Source organism: Anarrhichthys ocellatus, unplaced genomic scaffold (assembly GCF_004355925.1).
Source record: "Anarrhichthys ocellatus isolate YVR2014 unplaced genomic scaffold, GSC_Weel_1.0 scaffold7, whole genome shotgun sequence".
Lineage (NCBI taxonomy): Eukaryota > Metazoa > Chordata > Actinopteri > Perciformes > Anarhichadidae > Anarrhichthys > Anarrhichthys ocellatus.
The window spans coordinates 8,752,789-8,773,524 of NW_022280037.1; the positions used below are offsets into that span (position 1 = coordinate 8,752,789).

The following is a 20,736-nucleotide window of genomic DNA, read 5'->3' on the forward strand; positions in this document are numbered from 1 at the left end:
GCACAGCGATCTAAAGACTTTAAAAGTTGTGTAGTGTGAACTTGGCTTAAGCACGGTACAAAGACTGGAATCAGGGGGAAACAGCTATCCAAAGTTCAAAAATGTACCTACTCAGACATTACATTGGTGTTTGCTTTCATATTAATGCTCTGAATCCCACATATTGCCCCTTTAATATACTGTCTTGCGAGAAAGTAAATTCTGCAACAATTTTCTGCTAGTCGCCTGACAACAAGATGCCACTAAGCTAACACTAAGGAAATGAAACAGCAAAACTCTGCCTGAAACCACAAATTGTAATTTTTACATTTCTGTTTGGGTTAGGATTAAACAAAGGAGTTCGCCTCCTGGCTCCAGCTCTGTACTTAACGCATATCAGAGTGGCATCCATTTTGTCATTTAATTCTGGGGGGGAAAACAAATAAGCTTATTTCCCAAAATGTCAAACTAATCCTAAAATCTGTGTTTTTACAAGAGTGTGGAACATTTCCACACAAGAACAGTGGGCTGTTATTTAAATTCAGTATAACCACACAGACTAAAAACACACACACGCACTGCTAACACAGACACATTGACATGCTACTCAGAAAAATAAATGCAATTTTAAGGTGCATTAATGACTCTTTTTAATCGATGGGAGACAGTAGCTGCTCCAATCTCCGGCGATGGCTGGCTCTCCCAACTCAGTGGGGGTTCACTGGGAGAGATCCACCGGATCGATAGATCACTTACCTTTAGAGGGGAAAGAGAGAAGCAAAACCAATCCATTAATCTGTTGGAGTTGTGTGTGTGTGTGTGTGTGTGTGTGTGTGTATGTGTGTGTGTGTGTGTGTGTCTGTGAAGAGAAGAAAAAAAGATCTGTGGCATTAAGAGCTCTTTTGGGTCCACAAGACCCCTTTCTCTTGAAAGAAACTTCATCATCCTCCCTTAGCGCCACTGTTTGTGTCTGGTGTGTGTGTCTGCATGTGTGAGCATGCCCTCATACAGCATGCGTGTGTGTGTTTACGTGTGATAATTGGGCGTAAACAACAGAGTGAGACAGTAATTAGGGATATGCCATTTCCCTTCTCTTCTCAGCTGCATTGTCTGTAAAGGTGCCTATGATTATGATTGATGTGCCTTTTATGTGTGTATGTGTGTGTGCGTGTGTGTGTGTGTGTGTGTAGGTGTGCTTGGGAGATAGTGATAAAGGATTATTGTATTCGGACTCAAGCTGTGCTGCATTGAAAGGGGGCCGTACCGAGTCATTATGGTCAGTATGACATCCATTGATCAAACTGTCAAGTATCTTTGTGTGTGTGTGTGTGTGTGTGTGTGTGTGTGTGTGTGTGTGTGTGTGTGTGTGCATCTGTGGAGTTTTAAGTGTGTGTGTGCTCTTGCCTGATAAGCTAATTGCCCCTTGGCCAATGGAAATACACAGTCTAATAGCTCAGAAACATTAGGTCAATTAGCAAATATAACAACAGGAAAAGATAGAGTCATCCTCTTACACATTTCCCCTCATCAAACACATTATTCAACTCTGTGTTTGCTGTTGTTGTTTTTTCTTCCACACTCCCTGTGTACTGCTAGTACTTGCAAACACCTACATGTGATACTAACATGGATGCATGCACACACCCACTTATGATGTGTCTCTACTCTTACATGCAGAAGTCCATGCACGGCAGCTGAAAATCAGGCTGCACAACGTGAAGAGCGCTGCGAGGTGGCGATACCTTTGGTACAGGAGTGTTTTTCACGTAACACACAGAAACACATGTACAGGACACAGATACATACAGACACGGATTCTTGCCAACACAATCATTTATTCAATCTAAAAAAGAAAAAAAAGAAGGAGATAGCTGCTGAATCCCTCCATCAACACAACGCCTTCAATCCTCCCAACACGCATGAACACACACAAGCAGCATCCACAAGTACAAAAACACACGTGTATGCAAGCACACACATAAAGATAAGCACACACACAGATGAATTTCGAATGAAAAGGGATTAACTGTGGCTGCAGATAATCCTGTTTGTTTGGTTGCTTTTTGAAGTCAAATGTTTTTAAGCACTACGTTCTCGAGTACAAACCAAAATCTGTCAATTTTGTCATGAAAAGGTGGCTGAGCACTTTACTGCACCTCACATATGAACAAGTTCAAAAAGAGAGGAATCGTATTATTATCTTTATCTTATCTCTCTATATATCCGAAAGGATATTGTGATCTGACGTGATTTGACTTAGCTCCGAACGCCACTAATTCCATGAATTTTTCCGCTGCTCCGGCAGCTTTAATGTAAAAGCTTCAGAGTGAAAAATTCAGATTCAGCTCTCCAGGTCAGCTCATGGAAAGTGTGCACTGGGAAAATGAACGAGAGAGGCAGTTAGCACTCACATGCTCCAGTGGAGCCGCTCAGCAGTCGACAGTAGCAGACAGGGGTTCTACTCCCAGGTGTGAATGTTTGTAAAAGCAGCAATATACCAGAAACAAAACTGAACTGCTGTCCATCACGGCATTGAGAACACTACTCACTGCAACTGAAGATCTGTTCGGTTTGACACGTTAGTTCAAGGGTCAGTTAACCCAAATCATAAAATGAAAAAAACATATTTCCTCTCTGCCCCTTGTTTTATCTAGCCATGCAGGGAGTTTGATTTGGAGATATCTGCCTCCAACAATGAAGATCTATGCAGTTTTTTCTTTAATGTACTTCATTTTACATCTCCATTTTTTCCCAATGATTTTTTAATAAATTATTTAAAGTTTTCTGGAAGGAACTATGCAACTTTGTAGAAATTACGGGAAAATAAAGTCTCTAAGACAGATTTTTGAGTTTAGTTAGTTGTGATGGGTTTATTTAGTCGTTCATTTCCAGAGGAGTTTTCTTGAAAGAAGAGCGCTTCAACCAAAGTAAATATTTATGAATTTTTTATTAGCTTTTTGTAAGCGTGCCTGCAGACAAACTTAACATTTTTACATGTTCAGTTGACCCTGATTCTGTCTCTGTTCTGCCTATATGACTATTGTAGAACTGCATGAGTCTTTCCAGGAAACTTCCTAGGAAATTACTAGGAAATTGTCAGGAATTTACAGATATGTAAAATATTTATATTTAGAGTATATATATAATATTTTACCTTAAAACAGCAACAACATCATTTTTGTCTGGATACTCCAGAGACCTTAGTGAACAGTTTTTCTTGGGAGAACCTTTTACCAACGGTCTTTGTTGACGATGAGATCCGTGGATATCATATCAGTCATACAAGTATGTTTCTTCTTATAACTTATACAAGTCTTTATTATCTTTATCTTGAAAAGCAGCACAGGACAAAGATGAGAAACATAACTAACCTTCCAACATTGTTGGTGAATTCTAATATATGTGCTTCTTGTATATTTCTGTTTTCTGGATGTGACCGCAAAACCTTATGCATGCTCAGTGAAACTCAGCATGAATATGTAATTACAGGTTAAAATGAAGATTTGCATGGACATTTGCATCTGGTTAAGTGTGTGTGCCACTGCTTTCAAGGAGAGTAGACCTTTTATTTTCAATTGAAACTCGGCACAAATGCATCCTGCGGTTTCTGTCCCCTGTTCAGTTTGACCTGATTTATCTGTCTAACTTCTGGCTGGCTAAGCCTTGCAGCTCTCTCTATGATCTTGTCTAAATTTACATCTCTCTACATGCCCCTCTAATCGTGGCCGAGGAGAAGTTCTCATCGCTGCTGATGAAAGAGTAAGAGGTCGATCAAATGCAAAGCAGCTTCTCTAAAGCCTCCTTTGCATCACACATCACTCTGTCTTTGCGGTCTACTCAAAACACCACTAAGATGGTCTGAAGGCAGCGCTCCCATGAAAATTAATGATCAGACTTTGGTATTCCTCCATGAAGAAAGTGTGAGAACATTTTAGAAAATATGGGGGATGTTTAGTGTGAAAAAGTGTTTGTGTTCAGCCACAATAAAGATAGCAGGACAATTCTGTGTGTGTGTGTGTGTGTGTGTGTGTGTGTGTGTCTGGGACAGGGGTTTGTGAGGAAAAACAAATTCACTGGATGGTATCTGATGGACGAGAATGACCAGAGAGAGGTGTTTGTCCTCCAACGTCCCAGATACATTAAAGATATGGTGCAAATATGCTTGTCAGCATGAATCAATGTCAAGTTCAGTGTTCACAGCAACACAAACACAACACAGTTAGTCTCAGCTGGGGAAAGACATAACAGAGCAGCAGATCTAATGAGATGAACAGGCCTACTCATAAACCCATTGGTTTTTGGACTACGGTTTTGCAGCTTCTGTCAATCACAAGGTAGCCCCACCCTTATGCATAACTGCTTTATGGTCAATTTTCCTCTAAATGGGACCATCATTTACGAAAAGAACAACTTGCTGTCTTGAAGAAGACTTGAAACTAGCGATTGGGAGCATAAACTCATGTTCTGATTGTTTACTGAGGTAATAAATCAAGTGAGAAGTAGATTTTCCATACATTCTGACTTCTTTTTGCAACCAGAGGAGTCGCGCATCCTCATGGCCATTAGAGAGAATACAATGCCCTTCCGCATTGGCTTCACTTTTTAGAAACGGAGGTTGCGACCGTGGGCCTGCCTCAGATTTAATGCTGTTCTGCTGACTGGCAGTTGGCGGCGCTCTTGCACCGTGTTGCAATGCACTAACAAAGGCAGTGAGGAAGGAAACTGCAAGCTAATAAACATGGATGTAAACATTGCACAGTTTAAGATATTCAACAAAAAGGAAAGAAATGCTCTCAACACATTTTGTTGGATCTGAAGGACACACACGTTGCATTTCCGACGGAAACACTGAATAACAACATGACTTTAGGTTGAATACTCCACAGGGTATTTTTAATGTTATAAAGTGTCACCTGTTGTGTAAATATAATGCAGCCATTCACCTCTTTACGTAAATGTGATGGCAATTTCACATGTTTGGCTCAAGTCTGGATAATAAGAAGACAATTGATCTTATCTTGATTTGTATGTGTTATTTCCTTTTTGTTATCAAAGCGTTAACAACACATAGGATCGTTCATTTACAGTATAGCACCTTTCATTTCTTTCATGGATCCCTTCAACTCCTTCATACATTTGGGGAATGAAACCAAAATGCTTCCCACCACAGAAGAGTGAAACACCAAATTGAAACAGATACAAACTTACAAATAGCTGAGAAAGTTCTGCCAAATTTGACAATATGTCGAATACGTCTTCTTCATTCTCCAACATGCCAAACAAGTTTAGTGTGCGGCAATTAGTTTCAAACCCTGCACACTACAACATTATATACTATTGAGATGTTGAATACAACTTGAGATCTCGAGAACAAAAAAAATAGATTGCTTCTGTTCACTATGATATAAAGAACGGACTTAGGTAACATTGGAACAAACAGCTCAGTGGGAATATATAGTCTCTGTTGTGTTTCAACTCTGTTCAATGAGCGGTTTACCTTAACAAGAGAAACTTTCCATTAATACCATCGTGACCTTCAGGAGCAATAACGAGGCTGAAAATCCTGTGAGTAGAGTCGATGTTGGCCGTGCGTTTCCATTGAGTGTAGACCTTTGTTGGGTTGCCAAGCAGAGAGCAAGATGCAGGAAACAAGTATATTAAAACCATTACTTAGCCTATATTATTCATACAGGAACTATAATTACTTATATGAGCTTCCAATTGCCTCAATGGTTGGTTGTTTTGTATGACATGCTACCATGGGGAGCTATTGGATTGATTAATATAGCTTCATACGCTTTGAAAGACCATTTGTGTTATAATAAAGTTTGTTATGGGAGGTTAGGGGGGAGGGCACTCTAAGTTCATGAAGACGACAACTCATATGGCCTGTTTGACCTCTTACCTTCTGGAAGAAAAAGCTGCTTTGCATCTGTACCAAAATATGTTAAGATTTATAACTTGCTAAAAAACAACAACTATGGAACTGATCAGCAATGCCTCTTTTTTTTAGAAATCATTACCCGATTACTCAAGTTAATGTACAGACCAGAGACATGTATTTTTGGGGCGTTTTGAGCATCACAAGCGGAGCTCCATATAGACCCATTATATTGGAGAAAAAGCAGACATCTCTACGGCCAATATCTCTAATTCTTGGCAACTCACAACAAAATGATCTAAATCGATGATTATCACTACAGATAAGAGGGAAAATATGCATTTTTGATTTTGGGTTTACCTGTCCCTTTAAAACTGATTTATGAAGCATTAATTGTTTTATTTTGCTTCAGCTCCTCCAGCACACTCACCACCGCGTCAAAGCCCAATCTATGGCTCCCTTGGGATGATCTCCGGCTGCTATTTATAGGGCTACATCCCTGTAAATTGATATAAATGACAAGGTCAACGACAAAGTCTTTAATCACTTGCCTGTCTCCAGATTGAACCCGCTGTGTAGGGAGTACCTGAAGGAACTGTGACTGGGATCTTATTTTGTTGTTTCTGTGACCAGCCAAAACTGAAGCCATTAATGCCCTGTAATGACCTTTACAGTTTCTTACACTACGATACTTATTTAAGAAATAACATGCAACATTTTGTAATCTAACATTTCTGATACCCCTGTAGTAAAATGATGTGTGCCCTGAGTAAGTCTTGCTTTTCAGTGATGAATGAGAATATTAATGGGGATGTTCATGTTCTCTCTCTTCTTTTTTGGCAGGACACACTAGGCTAATAAAGGGACGTGTAATAGCTGGATAAATCTCACCTTACCAGAAGTCAATTTTATGGACCGTTACCTACAGCTATAAACACCCTCAGTGCCACTATGTGGGAAAAACATGGAATTCACAAGCTTTCCAGTGACAGAGCTTTAATCATTCTATACTGTATGTGCTGTGTGGCTGTCTGAATGGAATTCTTACAGCAGGTGGAGACATTGGTCAACTTTTTTTGCAAAGGGCAAAGTGGTATTTAGTTGCAATGAAAAAAGCTAGATGATCTTACTTACCAGATTTACAAATTAGCTTTTTATGCAGCAATTTATTTCAATTAATATGCAGATACACTAATATTTTCCTCACTCATTAGTGAAATTCTTTCTGATGCTCTCGTCAATTATGTGCAGATTGTGGCGAGAGGAGACAGAACTTCAATTAGAAGAGAAAATCAGATAACTGACACACAGCCAAATTAAATGCAGCCTGTGTGATTGAAACGCTAAAAGTATAATCATAAACATGATAAAAAAAAAGTGTATGTCTTTGATAAACACTTCAGCTCTCCTACTTAAGTGTTCACATGAAATCAATCCTATTTTTGCACCAGTTTGGTTCTGGATAAAAAAAATCGAATTGCTCTTGAACTGGAATCTAGACCCCCAACCCTAAAATCAACTCTTTCTATTTTACATATATGGGTCAGGCGCTTCCGCAGTTGGGAAGATGGGATACTTTGTGGTCTCTGTAGGCCAGACCAGGCTTTTGAAGATCTGCAGTCGGAGGTTTGTTTGGTGGATGAGCAGGGGCCTGTGTGTTGAAGCTGTTTGGAATTATGTTTCCCAAAGTGCTGAGTCGTTTAGATGTGTAACGATACCAGTGAAATGAGCTCGCTCCAGACGACTGCTTCTGCAGAAGACAGGGATTCTAGAGATATGACACCGTTAATGTCCAAAAAGAGCCTATTAGTTCTTTGTTTGTTGCCAGTTTCTGTAAAATAAATAATGATACCATGCTTGTTATATTGTCAGTCGGTTCCTCCACCTCTGCGGTCCAGAATGAAATATCCCAACAACTAATGAATGGATTACTGTGAAATTTGGTAAGTGAAGAGGTATATTCATGGTGCAGAGGATGAATCCTAATGACTTTGGTGATTCCCTCCTCTAGCGCCATGAAGTTAATTTAAATGTTTGTTTGTTACATACATTCAAGGTCCCCAGAGGAATAGTAAAAACTTTGTGGATCTGCTGACATTTTATCCACCATCATCAGGTCAAAATTTCCATTTTTCCAATACTTTGGTTTATAACCAAATACCTGAGGTAAAGAGATTCCCATCAGCCTAATCTTAATGTGAAGTGCTAATTAGCAAACACTTGCATGCTAACATGGTGAACATGCACACCAATATACCTGCTATACATCAGCTTGTTAGTATTGTCGTTGTGAGCATGTTAGCATGCTGGCTTTAGTTGCTAGCATGGCTGTAGACTCTTCTTGATTTGAATCAAATTTGATCAAATGCAAATTACCGTACAACATCAGTTAGAGTCTCACAGAGGGAGCCTGTTGAAACAGACCGTGATGGTTTTAATATATAGTGCGCTCACTGTGGACACATTCATAAAAGTTTTGTTTAATGAAATTACCACAATCTAGCAGAGAGAGCCTGGGGCCGCAGCGTCGGAGTTGGTTAGGCAAATAATGAAGCAGCCGTTTATAGTCTGCTGTGTGCTCTGTACTAGAAGGGGACTGGGCACATGCTCAAAATTGGCAGAAAATTGTAAAGGAGTCCTGTGATTCCCCCTATACATATATATTTACAGTATACAGTATTTTCAGTAGCAGCCCACAATACATATGTATCAGAATCTGTGACTTTTATGCGATAGTGTATATTTTTATCTCTCATATCAAAGATGGCTCTTTGTAAGTGCCATCTGTCATGATGAGCACAACAAATACATGGCAGCCAGACTGACGCAGCAGAGAATCCTGGTGAATGTTTGCCCTTTGGTGACATCTGCTGGTGGAAAACACTAACACTTAAAAATATTTACTCCAAGATAGATTACTGCTGCAGATATAATCAGAATATTACGACCATCACAACTACCACCACTGATTGTGATGTTAAATGTCTGCTTTACGACAAAATGACTCGGCTTTTGTTCTGTCTAAGTCTTGCAGGGCAAAAAACACAAATTTTATAATATATTTCATTATTATGATTAATAACCAGTGGGTGAATGGAACAAAGTACATTTCCTGTAGTACTGCACTTTATGAAAAACTTGCACATTACTTATTTCCATGCTCTGCTACTTTATACTTCTATTCCACTACATCTAACAAGAATATAGGCCTATACTTTTTAATGCATATAGGGGCAAATTATCCAGTATTTGACCAAAGAAAAGGTTAGAGAGGTTCCTCTCCCATCAATCAGCTCTCAGATTTCCACCCTATGTCCTGTTTCAATGCTTTGGATAGTGAGAATAAAAGTTTGGCTATGTACAATAATGTAGAGAGGATTTACTGTATGAAATACTACAAGCACTATTCAGAATCCATCAAATGCGGATAGCGGTAAAATTTGTGTGGGTCCCTGCCCATGTTGGAGTCGATGGCAAGGAGAAGGCAGATGAAGGAAATTGATATATGGGGCACAGGTGCAACTGACAGGAAATTCCGCATGCGTGATGGGGAGATCGCACGATTTTTACCGCAAGACACACCAGAGGGAGACCAGGAAGCTAAGTGCTATCATATTGTATTATAATATGTGACCTCTAATTAAACGGCAACCTCACCCAAAAGTGTGAAAGCCTGGAATCTTTACGTCGAAGCGAGTAAGTAAACACGATCTTCACTAAACCTGTTTGCTGGAACAGGGGCTTCTGCTTTGGTTGCTTGTGTCCATTGTAAGTATTCCTGCCTATTTTGGTTTCTCGTTTCACACCAGTTTGTTCTCAGTTTAGCTTTTGTTTCTTCACTTGTACAGGGATTTGCCTCAGCATGCTCCTTACGTTTTATTGCTTGCCTGTTTGAATCTTTTGGAATCAGCTTTTTATTATTAAAGCTCACCTTTTGTCCCTTCAACCTGTATTTGGGTCCTCCCTTTTGAACTGTAAAAACATGTTGGGGACAAAATTCCGCTGCTGAAAATAGTCCCTCAGAAATAACATAATCATGTTTGAATAAAGTTTGCTAAAACTACAATGCCCAGCTTTTTTATACAACCTTTTTTAAATGAAAACCTAAATGAATGATGTGATTTACATCTTCATTAGAAATGAATTGGCTTTGGGCTGAGTGCAACAGACAAGTAGAGAAGTACTGAGAGATGGACTTTGTTGATATTGATCTTTTTATGGGGTTAGTAAATAATAAGAAATATATTTAGTAACACCAAATGTGATGGATAGAGGTCATTTAGGTTGAATGTTCACTCTTGGGCGCTTTTCAGCGTCGGCTCCAGAAGATGCTGCAGTTTAAAGAGGCTCTTATTTGGAGAGCTATGTGATGATATATGGACAATTTTGTTGCAGTTGTAGTTATTTTGATAAAGCAAGATGGTGAATCGTCACTATTTTCATGTTCATCAGGCTGGTGAGGCACCACTGTGTGTGTAGCATTTTGCAGTCACCTTTAAATGACCAGATAAAATAATTTACCAAATAGCATTACTGATTGATTGTATTCAAATGTGTATAACTACATGTTCTGTAGATACAGGTAATGAGAAGACCGGAAAGTGAAGAAAAAAAGTATTATTTTGCAATTTCACTTTTGTTTCACTCGTTGACTTAAATTTGCAATCGTTTAACGTTTGAAGTTTCTAAAACTCATAACATGCCCGGTTGTAATAGCAATAAACGATCACAAGCTTAATGCTGTTATTACAGAGCCTGGTACCTCAGACGTCTTTTGACTGTTGCCGGGAAGGAAGAGCAGCTTTCGCTTTATAAATGAAATATTAAATTTATTCAGTAACACAGTGTGGTGGATCTGCAAGATAAGAGTTTAGGCTTACTGTGGACAAAATAAAGAGTGTGGGTTGTGAATTTGGTAGCAGAATGTTATTAGGTTTGCATAAGTCTAATTAGATTTTATTGATCTTAAGTCTCTAAGTGTCAGTTGTTAGTCAAGTCTTAGAACAGGGGTTTAGGTTTATGTCTCCTATTTGTTATTTCAAGACTCAGAATGCACAAATTCACTCTGTTATTACTAAGTCAAGTCTTAACAGTCACAGTAGGTTCACCTATACAAAACTCAGTAATAACTCCTATTGGACTTCCTTGTACTTTGTGCTTCTAATTTTCTCTCCTCTTGTTTATGTAAATGAAGGTTGACACCTTTCAATATAATGCTTTTCATGGATGTTGTAGTGGATTGCATTGAGACTGTACAGGGGAACCAGTAAGATAAACGATCAGTGATTAAGTGAAGATCAAGGATTTTTTCACTTCAGAACATTTCGCCAAATTAACGTCGGCATCGAGAAGACATCACAAACACAGCAAAGACTATTTTGTCACAGCTCTGCCCCTTCTCTCCTGTCTTTTTATTTCTCACTCGCCTATCAACTCATTCAGTGCACCTGTCTGCCTTCCTCATCATCAGCCTAACTCCCTTCACCTGCCTCTGTTCACTGATCAAGCACTCCCTCCTCATCAGCACAACTCCCCTCACCTGCCTTTATCAGCCGCTATATAAACCCCTGCCTCTCAGTCACTCACTGCCAGATCATTGTCATGTCTACCCGCCCGTTTGGCTTGTCCTGCCCGCCCGCCTGCCCCGTCTCTGCTGGATTTTTCCTCTTGTCTGTTGATTCACTGTGTTCCTGTAAGTTTTATGTTCTGATTTAAGTGTTCAATAAATTCCCGCTTCACTCTACTTCTGGTCTGCGTTTCAGTCCTCCATTATGCCCCATGACATATTTAGTTCATCACAAAGCTTTTGTTAACTCTTGTATTCTTACAAAGAGGAATTCATTGATGTGCAGGATTAAATCATTGTTTCAAATTAAACTTGCTCACATTCTCACCTCTTAAGGAGGTCTCATTGCAGTAATGTTCCTCAAATGTGTCTTCTGGACCCTTATTCCTTAATCTGCCTCAGGTTGGGAATCTGTGTCGTCTGGGGCTGGATGGACAAGCCAAAAGAAATCAAAGGGAAGTTCTACTTTCTCATCATTGCTACCCTCATCTTCATCCTCTGTATCGCTGTGAGAACACCCAGGACGTACAGGGCCGTCCCACAGCCACGTGGGGCTCTGAACATGGCTTGCCCGTTGCGGATCTCTGAGCGGACCATCACCCCCCTGAACCGCACCAAGCACTTACTGGTGTCGGCCTACATGGACCAGAGAGTGGATGGCTTCGATGTACGCATCATTGGAATATTTAAGAGAGACTCCATCCAACCCCTTTACTGTGTTTTCTGCTGTGCAGGCCAGTTATCAAATGCAAATCCAGGAACAATTTTACAACACTCGGACAACTTTGGTTTTCCCTACGTCACTACGGATGTAATGTGTCAGATTCCTCAAAACTGCAACGCTACACATGTCAGTCTCCTGACTCAGCCAGGCAGAGAGAGGGTCTTTAACCAGACCTGGCTTCCTATAGGAAACCAGAAAACCAAAGGGAAGGAGGAGGAAAAGTTGCTGTTTAACTTCACAGTCTGCATCTCAAACCTGTTTGGAGACTACAACAACGTGCTTCAGTTTGCACAGACCCTGGAGATGTACAGGTAAGCGCACCAACAACGCCACATAGTTAGAAATGAGCTGAATCAACTTTTCAAATAAAACAGGATATTTTTAGCTTTGCAAAGGTACTGTTGCAGTGTCATCACATCATACAGGTGTTTCTGTTCCTGCCGAGTAGGGCCGTCATATTTTCAAAAAGTCAAGTTCTAACTAACACATAATTAGTTCTAAGTGAACCAAACCTTGCATGAGTCTGACATACAGTGTGCTACTGTCACATAAGCTAACTTAAAGTGGTATCTAGCCCTCCAGATAGTTTCAGTTTTACTTGTCTGGGTTTTGAGCTATTCATATATCCGTCAAGTTTCCTCCTCTACCCAAACAAAACCAAACATGTCCATCTCAATCTCAAGTCGTTATAACCAATGATATTATTTGATACGCTCTACATCAAAAAATCAACAAACGGCTGGCATTTGCAGAAACAGATTCTGCTGTTGTTTTTAGCCATGCTTGTGTAATAGCTCTGAGGGTGTTTTTTTTTGTTTTTTTGTTTTTTTGTTTTTTTTGTAACTTGGGTAAACCAATCATTTACCATTTTTGCTTGCGCCAGGCTACTGGGTGTGAACAGGGTGGTGATCTACAACACCAGCTGCGGCCCAGACCTCGACCGCCTGCTGCAGAGCTACAGCCAGGAGGGCTTCGTGGAGATGGTGCCCTGGCCCATCGACCAGCACCTGAATCCATCTCGCGGCTGGCTCTTCTCACAGAGCGGGGGGGACGTGCACTACTTCGGTCAGTTGACCACGCTTAATGAGTGCATTTACAGATCCATGGACCGCTCACGCTACGTCCTGCTGAACGACATCGATGAGATTATAATGCCATACAAGCACAACAACCTGATGTCTCTGATGGAGATGCTCCAACAACAGCATCCAAATGTAGGGTAATTCTGGTGTGCATTTCACAAATATCACTTAATTAGCCAACCATAAGATTATATTTGATGATTTAATATTTGTATTGTCTTTCCATCTTCCATGCTGTATTCATGTAGACAGGAGTGTACCTCATTGAGAACCATATCTTCCCCAAGAAACATTTTGAGCCAAGTGGGAGGTTTCACCTGTCTCGATGGAACGGGGTGCCGGGAGTTAATATTCTTGAGCACATCTACAGGGAGGACCCCGACAGAGAGTCATACCACCCACACAAGATGATAGTTAAGCCGAGGTAAGCTGAAAAGTAGCTCCTTTTATAAAACACTGTATTAGGCAAAGTTTTTATGTCATAGTAAAACATGTTCAAATACAGTACTATCACGTTGAACGGTGACATCTCAGACAACATGCCAGAGTCCCAATACATATGTGGTTATCCTGGTTGAAAGGAAAGTTTCCTCAAAGACCGTTATGTGTCCGTGCACCACAGGTTGGTGGAGCAGACGTCAGTGCATGAAGTGATCAAGAATTCTGGACAACGGTTCAAGGTTCCAATGGACGTTTGTCGGATCATTCATGTTCGCGTGGCTCTGCGGCAGTCGTTGACGCTGGAGCAGCTCAATGAGGACAAGCGACTGTGGGACTTCCAAGAACAACTGATTCCCAGTGTGGACAAGGCGCTGAGGAGAGCTGGGCTGGGGCAGAGCTGATGGACAGACGTGCTGAACGGGTTGAATGTGACCCTCGCCAGTGGTGGCCATGTCACTACCATTGTTTTCCAAAATGTCGTCCTTTTTTGCACTGAAGGGCCACCATACTGCCGGTGCTACTGCTATGAGCTACACTGAATTGACTGTTTAATAGTAGTAAAGGTAAATCAGTAGCAGTACTTAATTGATGCTCATTGAAAGTGTGGTTGTGTGAATGTTGTGTCACAGGATGGTGCAGCGGACCTCAGTACATGAAGAACATCTTGTTCCCAACCGGTGGGTTTGTTCTATGGGAAAACCTTAAATTTAAATTAATCCTCAGTGACATTTTTTAAAAACAAAATAGAAAAACACGTCCAATTAAACTACTGATAAAACAGGACAATTAGTGTATCAGTATAAATACTTGACCAAAACAATAGCACTAAAAACTAAATCTCTAAACTAGACATCCTTATCTACCACATAATGTGGCAGCCTCGCAAAGTCCGATTGTCTACCTCTTGTATTTAATAGCTTTGTTTTAGGGGATGCATTTTTTGCTCCAGCCGGACAAGAGGCCCCTCCAACAGCAGCAGCGTCCTCGGCACAGGTAGCTGAAAAAGAAATTAGAACATCAAGGCAAACTTAACTAAATAGACTGTATAGAAGTTAACTTGCCTCCCATAAAAATAAATGAATGTACTGTGTGATGGAAGATTTCTATGTTAATCGGGAGAAGAGTTGTTTTAAGCATTTATTTGCTTGCAAGGGAAGAGTGCACCACAGATACTCATTCAGCAGTCTGAGTGAGCTTCACTGTGGTTGTGGTTTCTATGTTCCTGTTTTAAACCTTCTGAGAAACAGTATGTGAATGTCTTCAGTATGTCTTCAGTTAAGAAAACAGGTCTTTAGGTGCCGACTGTGTCTTGCAGGGCCTGTTTTTACTTTTCCATTATACTGAGACATCACACTATGTTCTTTAAAAACTTTCCATGATGCTAATACATATTTTACCATTACAACTGTCAAAAATACCAAAACAATTTGAATGATTAGTATTTATCTGTCTGCTGAACTGAATGTAATGTGCATACGGTCAAAAGGTCAAACTCCATGAGGAACAATATTACCAGGTGAGGTCAGCTGGTCAATAACTGTTAAACCAAAAATATCTAACCAGGCTAGCTGTATCCCTCTGTTCCCAGTCTTTATGCTAAGCTAACTGTCTCCTGGCTCCTTGCAGCTTCATATCTAACAGAAAAATATGTGAGTGCCCAGTTGAATTATTGAATTGATCCTTTTCACACAAATCAATAAAATACATTTCTCTCAGTTCTGTAATGACAGAATATGCCAGGCAGAAATAAAGCTAATAAGAATCGCACTGTGGCCCGTAGGCTACTAACACACATAACGAGATATTTTTGCAGCCTGAAATGTTTCTTGCACAACAGGTGGAGACAGTTGGTCGACTAGTTTCGCACAAAATGAAGTTGTGCTTAAATACCTCAAACGGCCATATGACTTCGTCCACGTCTGCAGATTTTTTGGTTTCTCTTTGTGCTGCACTTCATTGACATGAATTCTGATAAAGTTGGTGAGCCTCTGACTTTTCCTCTAGTGCCACCAATGCATTCATTTACCTTGTGAAATACTTCAACATCTACGAGGTGGCTTGGCACCGTATTTTGAAGAGGCATTCATGGCTCCTACCATTTATCCCATGGTCATCCCCTGAGTTGTCCTTTAGAGGCATCATCAGGTCATAAATATACTTTTTCCAATACTTTGGTTTCAGGACAAACACCTGCATTACTAATGACATTCCCATTGGCCTCTGCTGTACTTTGTGGTTCGTGCTACTTAGCAAATGTTCCTACACTAATATTTGCATTTCACTTTAAATACAGCCCCAGAGAAACTAGTGTGGTTGTTGACTTTCAGTCAACATGTCGAATCGTGGTTTTGTTTTGCTGCCCTCACCTGACTAATATAATGACAATGGGGCATCAAACAAAGTCCCACAGCAGATTTAGGTGACAGGACTATCAAAAGAAGGGCAGCTCCATTGTATATATACACACACGGAAAAACAATTCCAGTAATATGCTCCTGAGTTATTTGATAAATGTGGGAATTAGATAAATAGATAGTTACTTTATTAATCCCGCAAGGGGATTTACAGAGAAACATATGCTCTAAAGCAGGGGTCCCCAACCTTTTTTGCACCACGGACCGGTTTCATGTCACACAATATTTTCACGGACCGGCCTTCAAGGTGTGGCAGAAAAACACGACGAAATAAAATGATATGATCGGCATGAAAACAAATATAAAATGCATAAATAAATGCAACTCACAATAACGCTGAATTAGTGGGAGCCCTGAGCTTGTTTCTCTGCAAGGGACTGTCCCATCTGGGGGTAATGGGAGACTCTAGCTGTGTCTCAATTCAGGGGCTGCATCCTTCGGAGGCTGCATTCGTAGACCGGTTGCGTCACAGCGCTGCGACTAGTGCTGTCCCATTTCGCATTTTTGTTGAAGAGTCCTTCAATGCAGCCGACGAATGCAGCCTTCTGGTCCCAGATTTGGAGGACACATCTGATGTATCCTTCGCGGCCCACCATATCCCAAGATGCATTGCGTGCCGGTGCGCTATTACCGGCAGCACGGCTGCCTGCATCCGACTGTAGTAAGCCTTGTAAAGTAACTTTTAATAACTTCACTTTCAAACCTCAGAGGTTGAATAATATCTTACTGAGTTTGTGATGATTTTACAGATGATTTATACTTTATATCATGTACATAAACGGACCAACGTGAGCTCAGGTAGACAGGTTGTGAACCTGAAATATCACTTTAAGTCCGGTAACGTTTCAAACGTTGAGATTAACTACACAAATTCACTGCATTTGAGCATTTTGCTGATTCTGTTCTTGTTTTGTTATAGAGAGCCAGGAGCACAATTCAACACAGCCTGCTCAGCTGAGGGCACAAGAGGGTTTTAAAATACTTTGTTGATTTTTATTTTCCTGTTAATCACTTTTTCTCTGTATTTGGACCAAGAGAATATACTTTAAAAAGGACAAAAATAAATAAGTAACGATTTTAACTTTTTCCGACCGACTCTTTTCTTCAACTGTTTTGGGAACTCAGAGAGGAGAGGGCTTCTCTTAAGGGAGAGGCAGCCCAGCCCCTGTGGTAAGTCTGCAGCGATCCAGCACGGTACACAACTGATTGCATACTTTATGCGCACACACATCTTCACATTCTAGCATTCGTTTTCTATAGGTAAGAGAAACCCGGGGAAGTCCCGCTTTATTTTGAAAGAGCTTTATATCTGTTGAGCTCTGAGCAGGGACGGATAAATTGAAATTTGATATAAAATAAATAAATTCAATAAAAGAATTTATAAAGACCAACGGCTATTCGAGCGACCGATTATACTGTTTAGTATATCGCTGTTTGGCGATTCGGAAAAGAAAGCAAACGAGCTATCGATACTGGGCTCGTGTTGGCGATTTATTACTATTTAGTGCAAATCAGCTACCGGTCCGAGGTTCTCTTTAAGCGGAGGCATTGAGGCAAATCAGGGAGGGGTGAGCTATCGGCCACGCTCTTCCATTAGGCCAGGTGAGCGATTCACATAGAGAGAGACCTGAACTTCGCCTTTCTCCCCCTTCTCGCAGCCTCTCGTTGCAAATCAGGGGCGCTCACAGGGAGTGACCGGACAGCGGGGCACAGGTGCCGTGGATCCGTGGTCACTCCGACGGCAGCTCGGGTCTGTCCGTCGCCGGCAAGGGTCCTCTCAGTTCGCGCATCCACAGCTGAGAGCCCCTTGTTCCACTTTTGTTTGTTTCAAACAAAAGGCCTCTTATTTATTTATTACTTCTTGTTTCTTGATAAATTAAAACATTTTGATAAAGGTACGGCATTACAGTCTTATCAAGGGGAATTTTGGCCTTTCATTTTCACTACATACGGTGTTTATTTCAGTCATAGCAGCAGTATTTTATTGACTACAATAGTTAGTTGTACTTTACTGACTTTGACCAGTCAAACTCCTACAATCTCTGCTGGAAATATATGTTAAAGATACTTAATCACAGTTGTACATTTTGTTCCAGGTATCATATGGACTGCTTGACTCCGTCACTAAACACTGGCCCAGAAGGTGACTGGATTTGTGCTGAGTGTGCGGTCACTCCCCAGCATACAGGTAAAGCTTAACTAAGTAGGTATCTGGCACCTTAAATACACACATAATTCTGTTATTTTGCAAATGAATTGATTAAGGAAAATATAGCTGCCTCCTCCTTTAAAGGACCACACTGGTGTTTTTGTATCGTTGGTCCATTTAATTACTGCCAAACATTTTCCAAAGCAATAATAGTACCTGATGAATGTGTCTTCCAGGCAGGCATCTCTTTATGATCATAAAGTATGGCAGTTAATGTTAATAAAGTTGATTTTCATACCACACTGGCATGAACTGAATCTCGTAGCTGCCTGCCTGAATAGATTCAGGGATAAAATAAAGGAACATGTCTAAATTGTCTAAACACATTATGTGAATGTGTCCCTGCACAGATGGCTCCATGGTGGAGGGTGAGATCAGTGATGGAGAACTGACCTTTTCTTTAGTAAACAGTTAGGGCTTTGTTCTGAAGGTATTCCTCAGAGACTCTTCTGTAGACTTTGCTGTATGATAAAAGATTCTCAAGTTCCGACTTTTTTATCCTATACAGGTAGCCGGAAACGATATATATCTGCTAGGAAATATAAACCGGTTATTGTCATATGTAAATATAAAATAATAGAGAGTAACATTGTTTGCATTAAACAGAAAACAGAGTCACACCTGGGGAAACAGATTTAATATTTTATCCAGATAGGTATCAAGATGTGTGAAATACAGAAAATGACGAACTTAAAAATGTAACGTATGCCATTAACTTTCCCCATGTGCAATATTCATTTAGGTAACCTCAAGTAACTAGGGCAAAGGAAAATTCCTCATGCTGTTATCAGATCCCCTCACTGTAGGGCACCGCTGTGGCATTGAACCACATTTCTTGCACATGTGCTGTTAGCAGTAATGCAGAAATCAACCAACTGACACATGTGCATCGTCTCTTGCTGCTGGAGTTTGTGGTTACTGTCTGAAACAAGCTTCTCTGTCCACTTGGGTTCATCTGTGTGGGTTGCTGCGTCTGCTCGTGTACAGTAGACAACATTGATTTATTGTAACTGCTGATAAGGATCAAAAGGCCACATAACCTTTGCTTCCCCTCACCACGGAGAGTCTCGTATCATCTTCCTCCATCAAGTACTTTTTTAAGGTGGTAGAGTGGTGGCTGTAAGTGGCTAAATATTCTTCTAGTAGAGACAGCACTTTGTTTACTCACTCAAGGACATCCGTGTTAATGTTTTTCCTCTCCTAACAAAGACTGGAATGGTTTGATCTGATACGCTGAGTCAATAGGGCAATAAGGATCTTATCAGCCAGATACGAGTCTTTTTCAGTGTCGCAATGAAATTCAGTGTTTCTGAATTTCCATTCCTTTTGCAGCTTATAAAACATACACAATAAAAAGACAGTTTAAGACATTAAAAGTGCTACGCTATACAACCAATATATACAAAAGTAGATAAAAGGAAAGAAAAAGTGCAGTACATGATGCATTATTATAATTTGATTGCACAACAAGTTGCACCTCATTTTCAGTAACCTTAAATATGTAGTACGTTCTAAAACAAAATTCAGTTGATGTTGCTTTGTACGTTTTGCTTTTGACCTGTAAAAGACGACCTACCATAACATTGGTGTTAAGAGTCTGTAAATTATTTTATATTCAACATCATCTGTTTTGTGTGTTTCACAGAGTTAAAGACAAGAAGGAAGCGATCTACTTGAGCTCCTGACACCAAGAGAGTTGTTTATGTGTGTATCATCACTTCCTGATAAAGGCGCTCCTGTCATACATTACCACATGGTGGCAGCAGTGTGTTATAGACATGAACCTGACCAGAGGAAGAAGTTGTTTATTTCAGTAATAGTTTTATCTTAAGTTGAATGTTTTTGTTTTACTTTTGTTAAAAGATAAGCCTGACATTATTCTATACTTTTCTTACTGTCAATAAATCCCATGAAAATACCATTTTCCACCTCTCAATACTGTATAACTAGCCGACCCTGTCTGTAGCATTCAGCCCATTAGTTACTATCGAAGAGGTAAATCTAAGGAGTAAATAGTGCATTTATTTTCAGTGTAGGATTAATACTCATTGGGTGCTATAGTGAGTATTTATGGCAGCAGGATGGTAAATGTGGGATTAAGCCAAACTAAACTGCAGTGTGTGTGTGTGTTCATGTAAATGAAGCGACCCACTGCAACATTGTGGCTCACCACCAACCACTACGACTAATGTACGACCTGCTGTAGCTCTTCGGCCATAGCCGCTCACTTTTTAAATCAATCGATTTTTTATTGTATAATTAAAATAAACTTAATTACCTGCTTTGTAAAATGAGTTCCTTCAAAGTAAGCCACTTCCACTCTGCAAAATGCACAATCATGTGTTAGGAGAATTTTCATATTGTTTTCCAAATTAGAAGTGGAACGCAAGCATTTACAATAACACATATTTTTAAATACTACATTTTAGAAACATGACTA

General features: G+C 40.2%; 1 protein-coding gene across 1 annotated transcript; it reads left to right on the forward strand.

Annotated features, from left to right (window-relative positions):
* Positions 1–11,505: 11,505 nt before the first annotated feature.
* On the forward strand, positions 11,506–14,385 carry LOC116383867 (uncharacterized). Its single transcript, XM_031848036.1, has 5 exons — positions 11,506–11,552; positions 11,829–12,461; positions 13,034–13,364; positions 13,481–13,656; positions 13,855–14,385. Exons 2-5 carry the CDS (start codon positions 11,857–11,859, stop codon positions 14,072–14,074), a joined length of 1,332 nt encoding a protein of 443 aa, XP_031703896.1. The 5' UTR covers positions 11,506–11,552; positions 11,829–11,856; the 3' UTR covers positions 14,075–14,385.
* Positions 14,386–20,736: the final 6,351 nt, after the last annotated feature.

Bases quoted from the DNA above. Each gene is read 5' to 3' on its own strand.
- LOC116383867 (XM_031848036.1), top strand. From the start codon at position 11,857: ATGGACAAGCCAAAAGAAATCAAAGGGAAGTTCTACTTTCTCATCATT. The intron at 13,365-13,480 runs GTAGGGTAATTC...GTATTCATGTAG, and splicing joins TCCAACAACAGCATCCAAAT to ACAGGAGTGTACCTCATTGA. The intron at 13,657-13,854 runs GTAAGCTGAAAA...CGTGCACCACAG, and splicing joins AAGATGATAGTTAAGCCGAG to GTTGGTGGAGCAGACGTCAG.